The sequence below is a fragment of the Dendroctonus ponderosae genome, unplaced genomic scaffold (assembly GCF_020466585.1).
Source record: "Dendroctonus ponderosae isolate FM_Combo_2020 unplaced genomic scaffold, Dpon_F_20191213v2 Dpon_F_20191213_4, whole genome shotgun sequence".
Taxonomy (NCBI): Eukaryota; Metazoa; Arthropoda; class Insecta; order Coleoptera; family Curculionidae; genus Dendroctonus; species Dendroctonus ponderosae.
The window spans coordinates 10,865,024-10,874,421 of record NW_026018611.1 but is presented as its reverse complement, the minus strand read 5'-3'; the positions used below and the strand labels follow the sequence as shown (position 1 = coordinate 10,874,421).

The window sequence follows — 9,398 nt, the reverse complement described above, 5'->3', positions numbered from 1 at the left end:
ACAGTCAGGAAAGTATGTACAATTATGTGTATTAACAGAAAATCGGAAGAAAAATATTGTATGGGCATTTGCTAGCAAGATTTTTTACTACGGGTTTTATGCTGGTCAGTTTGTATTAACGACTGCGAAGTTCGATTAAGTAACTTTTCCTCCATTGCCATTAACAAGTATACAATTTTCAATATTCAGCTCGGAACGGCGCAATAGAGTTTCATAAAATTTGAGGATTTTACTCAGTAAGAAGTAAAAATATACCACAAACCGTATGGTGACTTTAAAAAAATTATCCACATCACATTAGCAATAAGCACAGTTGCAGTTTCCCAATCTGCATATGCTAAAAATATTTTGGAGTATACAGGGCACACGATAAAAGTACCACCGACATCAACATTTTCTTTTCTTTTCGACTATTCCATCGGACACTAAAATTTTACTTTGACTTCTGAATTAAATTTGCAATAATTTGGTACCTCAAAGACCGGCAATTTAATTTTTTTGCAAATAGTATTCTTAGGAATGGGTATATTAAACATACATTTTTCAGAAACGGTATAAGCTCGCTTTCTTTAATTCAAAATTTCATTAGCTGGTTAAATACACTGTCTATAAATTGACAAAGTTGCCATATTTCAATCGACTAAAACTATACTTTTTGTTAGAAACTTTATTCAATTCCTTACATTTATTTACCTATTTTGTCGTGATTTTTTTTTAATTGAGCAATTTTATTCTCAAAGAACAGCCTGTATAGTTATGATATTTTTATCTTTCCTGGTTTCGGCGAGACAACAGCGCCATCATCAGATTTGAAATTTACACAAACTACAAACACCAATCCACAATTAAAACATGTTGTATAAAAAGTGTAAGTGTTAAAACATTTATCAGTTTTTGAGGGAAAAAAATTCTTCCTTCTCAGAGAGCAAAACACTGGAAAAACTTACCTCATGATTGGTAAAAATCAACGTTCTTTTAGGACTTTGCCTTCTTGAAACCTTAAATTTGTCTGAATTATTTTCTACTTTTGCGAGAGTGGTATGCATGTATTGAGATAAACAGAAATAGTTTTAATCAGTGTACTGGGTGTTCCATACTTATGGCTTTATTAGGGTTTGGTAAATGTAAAGGTTGTCGGTATCTGATCTGAAGTTTACTGCTTTTGCATGTTTTTTTATTTGTATCATTTCTTGGATTCTTTTTTTATTATATTTTGTTTTCCCAGCCAATATATCCGCGTTGTCAAAATCGAAATTATGCAACATTTGGTATGCATTGGTAATGCTGTTTTATTTTCACTAGTATTTCTCAGACTCTATTTATGTTCGTACATTCTCTTTTTTAAATATTGTTTAGTTTGTCCTATATATGTATGTATTATCACATTCTAAACAAATCACTGTATATACAGTATTTGGTATATCCATTTTCTCAGTTTTTGGTTTCAGTTTTGGGAAACATTCAGTTGATAAGTTGTTTTTTGTTTTTTTCCGCAATTATAATGTTGTGTCGCTTTAGTATTTTTGAAATTTTTTTATTGATTTCTGGAATATGTATATGGTAGTGATATATATGCATTGTTTCTTTGTTCCTCATTATTGTTATATTTAGTTGAGTTGTAAATCTTGTTAATTCTTCGCTTTATTTTTGGTTCAGAATTTTTTTTTGGGTAGTTGTTATTAAGTAATATTTTTCTGACTTTTTTAAAATTTTCTTGTCTGTAATTTGGGTCTGATAATTTTAKAGCTCTATCTGTAAGTTTTCCATSTATACGTACCTACGTAGTATACAAGTACCTACTTGTACCGRGCAGACAAGTACCTACTTGTATGCTCGGTTAATGTGGTGCTTTGTAAATTTATTGAGTTTTAAGTCGATGTTTACATATAGGTAGATATCGTAAAATAATCATTTAGGAAAAAAGCACTTGGCTCTAATTTAAGCCGTATTAAAAATTTTCTGCAATATACACAATGAATTTTGATGCCCGTTCTTTTATTATGAGCTTGAATAAAGCAGTCAGGAAATTTTTGAGCTGACAGCCAATTGAAAACTGATGAAAACGACAGCACTCCATTTAGAATGCATGAATGTGATATGATACTGGCATTTGAAAGCCTATATATTTGAAAAAGTTTGAAAAGTTGGCAAAGCTTTTCAATTGGCCTGTGATCTGAAAGACCGAAATAGGAAGTTTTTCTTTTCTATTTTTGCCAGCTGTATATTTGTAAACTTTTCTAAGAATGATCGAGCGATTTCATAGGCAAACAAATTGGAAAGTTTTCGAACTTTTCGATTTTCTGTAATTCCAGTTTAATTTAAAAACATTCCATACCGATTTACATAAGTAATCTAATTTAAACAATCGGCATCGTTATTTGTATGAAGCTGAAAATATAGCTTAACGGTGAAACATGTTCAATAAAATTAAATGTCGATATAAGGGTCTTCTTTATATCCAGTCGCTGCAATAAATGCCCGCAACGCTGGCCACCGCGATTGTCAGATTTGAATAAGTGTGATTTTTTTCTGTGGGGGACTTTAAAAGAATTTGTACATTCAACGTCTGTTGAAACTACAGAAGACTTATGGAATCGTATCAGCAAAAAAAGTACCATTATAAAAATAGTATTCAATTATTGTAAATTAAATTAAAGTGAAAAAATTTAATTTTAAAGTTAAATCGTCAGCCATCCCTATTTTAGCTTCAACTTACACTTTCACAAAAAAATGTGCACAAAAGGACACAAAAAATTATCAGGAAATTTATAGAAAATTACCCAGAAATCCTACATATGTTTGTGTAAATAACTCGAAAACAAAGGCAGATACGAAAAAACTGCAGGAGTTTATTAAATTGAACAACAAACTCAAAAATTTGGTCGGTCGAATTCAGTGTCGCCCCACAAAAAAGTCGTTTTGCGAGTTGTAACAGGGGCGTTTGCCTGTCGAAATGAAAACACAACATAGATTTTCGCAATCAGTTGGCTTACCTATGGCTGAAGGGTCTAAACAGTGGCTTACGTTCAACATTCTCATAAACTAAAGGAATTAAAGACAAAATACCAATATAAAAAAAAATTAGACGCTGCATCTCGATAATCATGGACCTGAAGCAAAAACCTAGGCATTTGAGGTCCTCTACACGCCCCTGCTCTGTGTCGACAAGGTTGTAAATCACCCTGTATAGTGTGCTAGTCACTTAATAAATAATAATTAATATTTCATAATTTCTTATGAATATTTATGTGCTATTTCAACTGGGAGATCAATTAACAGAATCAATAACTGTACCTTCAGTTGGTCCACAAAAATGTAGCACAACTGTTTCAAGTCTGTACAATATCAGTCACCACTTAATATCCGCTAAATATTGACACAACCGTAATCGTTTAAAATATATTTTTTGTTGTACATTTAAGAATGACATTGCATCAATACGTATTAATTGTTTGAGATTTGAACTGCTGAAAGTTTTTGAAAAAAGTATAATTTTGTGTTTTTGAAAATACTGTATAAAAGAAAGCGTTTAGAAAAAATGAATGAAAAATATGTAATGCTAAATTACTTCACCTCCTATAAATAATAATGGCGTCTGGAAAAAAACCATAGGCTCATTTAACGAGGGCACTGAAGAAATTGTATTAAAACAATCTAAGGTTTGCATTATTACCTTCTTTCAGAGCTTTGTAGTTTCCCTCTTTTCTGCAGGCTTTGGATGCTTTTAATATTTCGAATTCCACGCAATATCTGAAAATGAAAGCACCATCATTAATAAAGCTCTACGGACATTTGCAATTTTGAAATTTCCCTGTTATTTATAACTGTTCATAACTGAAGTGATTGCATTTCAGCTGAAATCACAGCTACCCCTAAATAGAATGAAAATATCTTTAATCTAAATTGTATCTATGCATTGCGGTTATTAATAATAAAACAATTATTGACAGCATAATGATTTACCAATCCCTATCGGAGTTTAGTCCCATCCTAAAATTCAGGGATGTAATAAAGTTTGATAAATTTCCGTCGGTGATCGAATTATTATTTTAACTCTATTAGCATAAATTATTATGAAATGTAGATATGCAGCTCTTGTCTGGAATAATGACCGCTCATGTTTTGTAAAGGACATTTATCATTTATTTTGGTAGCTGGATTTATTTGGTCGCATCAAACCCACCAACTAGGGGAATTGATCATTTATATAATTATAATTAACAATCTATTGTTTGAAAATACAATTCTTCAGGTCAATCCATTATGTGCGATTTAATTTTTAGTTTGATATAATTTGCTAATAATGGAAATGACTCCCGAAGCGAAATTGAAAACTAATTACAATGTATTTAAATGGGTATAGAAGATTAATCATCGGGGGAATGGATCTGAAATGCGTATTACGTAAAATGTGATTATGATGAGCTGGTTATTACCGAAAAGAAAACTAAAGCGAAAGGAAATTAAGTTTTGTTAGGGTCAGTGGAAACCAAGGAGAAAAGAGTTATATGGAATCTGATAAAGAGAACATCTTCTACCTGCAACTTTAAAAGTATCGTAACTCAATATGTGTTAGGGTTGTTAAGTTTCCTGAGAGCTGGACAAATAACTGTATAACTACAGTAATTGTTGAAATGTTTAACATTAAATGTGTGGATCTTTTAAGTAGCACGTAGGAGAAACTAAAACTACGCCTAAGATAAAATATATCGCTTTTTTATAGTCTCAATATACACACTTTCAATATATACAGTCACACATACAGTCTTAATTTTCCTAAACTATCTAGTCTATTAGAAAGTAAACCTGTTGTAATTTTTAATGCAGCTAAAATGCTTTTCAAGAAGCTTAATTCAATTGGAGAATTTTTATACAGCAGAGTTATTCTTAGCGGAGCCATTTCTAGATCAATTAATTAAAAATATACTTATGATGTTATTTTCGGTTAGTTCGAAGAACAAGTGAAGTTTTTGCTTTATATATTAAGAACTAATATCGCAAACATATTATTGCTTATGTTTTATACATTAATTTTTTGCCTGTTGTTATGCATATTTTTCCATAAATATATTTTAAGTATATAGACTGTTTGAGAAAAAAAATTGTAATCCGCTTTCAATTTAGAGTTACTATTTAAACTAAAAAATATTGTATTGTTAGTATTAGGAGTAAAAACTTCTCAAACTGCAGTTTGAACTGCTGTAGTTGTTACAAAAACAGATTCTTCATAATAAATATTTTTTAAATGCGACGTTTCTAAAGGTTTGGAGCAAAAATAGGGTGTTGTATATCAAGTATAAGTTAGTTTCTGTTCGTCAGCTCTTTCTGCAAGCTTCACTTCTTTCGGCACAGTTTCTGAAAAAAAGTGCAACTTTTACAGCTTATTAACAATAAAAATCGTATATTGTTATATTTAGGAATATACGATTTTTATCCTCAATCAAATGATTTGAAACTTTCCCATTGATGATCCGAAACCTTAATGTAGATACTTTTTTGTTCTCTGTTGTTTATAGAAGGTAATATGGTTTTGGTAACAATTTGTGTAGATAGATGTTAAATTCTCAAAAAATTAGGCAATTTGGTAACTTGTTCCACTAACCACGATTTTATAGATTTTAATGTTTTTGACAAAGATAGTTCTTGAACAATTAAAATTGTATTACAAATTTTATAAGGCATTTGTGGAAATGTTTAATAACGATTGATATAACGGTTGATTGATATATATATATAACGGAATAATAAGGTAATTAATTAATTAAAACATAAACATGTTAAACTTTACATTTTCGTTAGTATTATTTTATAAATGCTGCACATTTAGTCTTCTTCATTAATTTTAAACTATTGGACTGGCGTTTCGAACTGAATTTTTCTAAGTGGGCAAGAGCCTTTATTCATTTCAATCGGTGGAACGAGCAGCCCAATTGACCCAACCTTTTCGACCAACCCATTTGCCTGCAAATATTTCATTTAAATTATTTTGTAGGTAGGTATCTGAATTTTATAGTGAGGTCAAGTTTCACCTTATTGAAGCTGAAACTCACGGTTTTAATTTCCTGGTGGGTAAAACCAGTTTTGACCTCAAATAATTTTCCACATGTGTTTAGTTAATTAGCATTCTATTAATGTCGAAATGTGCTATTCTATGGACGGTGGCGACATGGAAATAATTTAATATTTAATTTAATAAAAATAAATAAAAGTTAGGCATGTTCGTTGTAACTAAACCATTCGCAATTATAGACCGTTTCACTACCAAAGTTATGTAACGCTAATGGCAATTGTAATGTCTGGTTTCAAAATGAGAAATAATTGCTATTTCTTCTAACAAAAATAGCGGTTAAAATTTCGTATTCAGTTTCTGCGCTTTGAGCTCCGTTATTACATTTTAGATGCCAGTACTTCAACGAAACCCGATCAGTTGTTTAGGAATTATTTCTTCTGTACTTACAAAAATCCTTATATTTAATTACTTAACCCGTCAGGTAAATGCGAAAGTATCTTTCATATCAATTTGTTTCCTATTAACTACTAAAGGAGAATTGAAGGATTGTTAGAACGAGTATAAAATGTATTTGAACACGTTCAGATGCACAAAACAAACGTTTTTTAACATAATTTAAAAAATTGAAGAAAACTCCCACAAAATGTGATCCTCCGTTAAAAAAAATGGGGGTCGAAAATACTACAATTAACAAATTATAAGTCACTTGTTCAGACGTTTGTTTAGTCGTTCTCCTATAAACGTTTAAAGACGTCACTATGTATAATAAAGAAAACGTTTGCAAAAGCACAACATCTAATCACATTTCGGCGCAAGATTTAAAATAGTTAACCTTTGCATACCAAAAATTTTAAAATTGATTGATGGACAGCACTGACGCAGGTAATCATTTAAATAAAATGTACATATAAGTAATAATAAGTTTATTGCGAAAATAATTAATATGATTTTATTCATGAATAAATATCAAAAATTTACGGACATGTATTTTTAATTAGCGTTTTTTTCGAGAGGTTCGATAGTTTATATACATTTGAAAATTGGTTTGCGTTGAAAGTTTTGTTAAAAATGGCCATAGAAAATTATAACCGGTTTTGTAGAGCCTTTCAAAATAAATGTTTAATTATTATTCAAACATTTATTGTATATGTATTTCGTATAATTTTAGAAACCTCCGTCGAATTCTTTTTTAATGGAAAAGTTTTATTAGCATATAGAGCACAAGGATACTTTTAACAGACAATTCCATCAAAAAAAGTCGAAAACCATCCTCGAGGTCCCTTCGGGCAAACAAACTTTCCTGCACTCCTGGGAATTGGTACAGAGTTTTCCTAGAATGCGGTGTTTGACAGGGAAAGAACATTTCCGTTGTGAAGGAATGACCGCCAGGGAGACCTACCAGGCATTTCGCTTTTCTGGCGTATGTTTTTATTTTATTATAACTGCCTATCGACCTACAGAGGAAAAACCCTAAATTAACTATAAAAGAAGAAACTTTTAATCGATCTAATTGTTCAAATTACTCTACTTCTACGTCTTTTACTTGACATTATTTCGTTTATCTATGGAATTTTTCTTAGGCATAAAACATGTGCTGTATTTTTATTGCTTGCATTTTATGTACATTATTTTCCACTGTTTTTATATGCGTTCAATCTTGCACGTGCAACGGAAATTATTTCAATCTTGAAAATATTCCTTAAGAATTTTATGCCTTACTGCTTACAGTGATTACTGCTGCTAGGAAAGTTCGGAAAACTGTTCTTAAATAAAGTGTATTTCTTGAAGATATAATTTCAACGTTGTTGATAAGCAATATTTTAAAGTAGTTCAATGGTGATTTCCAGTCACACTGAAGACTCATGTGCTTAGAATCTGATAATGATAAGTTAAAAAAATATAGTAAAGAGCAGAAATGCGTTCTGCTCACTTGTGCATCACTTGTTGAACGGATAGTGTTAAGATAGAAAATATGGTAAAGACAGGAAGCATTTACATTATTTGTTGAAAATAGATAAATTAAAATGGCGTGATTATGAAACGAAACTTCCAAGAAAATAGCGAGAAGCTCCCACCTACTTTGTGCGTTATGACTAAAATTTGGTTTACATCAGGAGAGCATAGGGACGATACGATATTGAGAAAGTATCGATACGTATTCAAATGAGTAGTAACCAAATCATCTTGCAATACTACTCATATGAGTATTCTGAAAGTATCGATACTTACTCAAATGAGTAGTCACCAAATCGTCTTACAATACTGCTCATATCAGTATTCTGAAAGTATCGAAACTATTACCTGCTCACAATTTTATTGACTGACTCGATATTGAGTGACTCTATGTATAATCGTCATAAACACATTTTAAGTATACATTTTCTATGAGTTTTTCAAGACCGAAATTCACAATTACCGTGAATTTTAACTGTAAAAAATCCGTTTAAATTATTTATTGCCATAAGGTATACCATTAATACGTATCTTTTTTATTCAACGCACAATTTCACGAACCTTAGATATAGCTGTTTTCACATTTGGCCATTTTAAAGCCTCTTCAACAATGTGATTTATTGTGTGATCGAAACAGGGCAAATATTTCATTGAGCGTACGAGTAGCTAGATAGAGCATATGCATTTTACTATTTTGAAGAAAATGACATGTCACACATAAGAAACCTCGCTCGTTCATTCTTTCTGTCCAAATGTCCCATCTGAGACAAATACATATAACCTTTGACAATTTAGCTTTAGCTATAGCTACACAAGCTTCATACTTTTCTTGGGTCATCTTTTTTAAATAAGCTGCGTACCTTAAAATTAGGTTGAAGCACTTTCGGAAGACGTAAAAATGCTTCTCCTTCCACAATGTTGGAAGACCGCAAATAATTGCAGACAAAAAACGTTAAAGCCTGCACTATTTTGTTGTATTTTAAACCTTCCTCCAAAATAGATATATCTTATTATAGATTATCTTGTATCGATTATATTCAATAAATAAAAATTACCTACTATAAATAATGTATTTACCTGTATTGGCTGAAATTTGTAGAAATGCGTCTTTTTTATTGATAAATTTATTATTGAAAATTGATAAATGATGTTTATCAATTTTCACTATTTCCATCAGTTTTGATAATTTGATTATTTACGACGATACGATACTTCGATTCGATACGAGTACTTTATTTCGATACCAAGTATAGGTATCGAAAGGACGATTTAATTACCAAAGTACTCGGTATCGAAACAAAAGTATCGAATATCTACTTGTATTTACTTGTATCGAATCATCCCTAGGAGAGCAGCATGTCGAAGGAGGTAGCGCCAAGGAAATATCAGGGGCAGAAAGAACTATTCATTTTGTGACTTCACTAAAATCCCATTT

The 9,398-nt window shown here is 30.9% G+C and overlaps 1 protein-coding gene across 1 annotated transcript in view; it reads right to left on the bottom strand.

The window, feature by feature from the left end:
- LOC109542144 overlaps positions 1-8,801 on the bottom strand; it is a 15,011-nt gene extending 6,210 nt beyond the window's left edge. The window contains exons 1-2 of the mRNA XM_048665758.1: positions 8,788-8,801; positions 3,674-3,750 (exon numbers count right to left, since the gene is read on the bottom strand). Coding sequence (XP_048521715.1) covers positions 3,674-3,750; positions 8,788-8,801 — 91 coding nt within the window. The remainder of the gene's footprint in view (positions 1-3,673; positions 3,751-8,787) is intronic.
- Between the last annotated feature and the right edge of the window lie 597 nt (positions 8,802-9,398).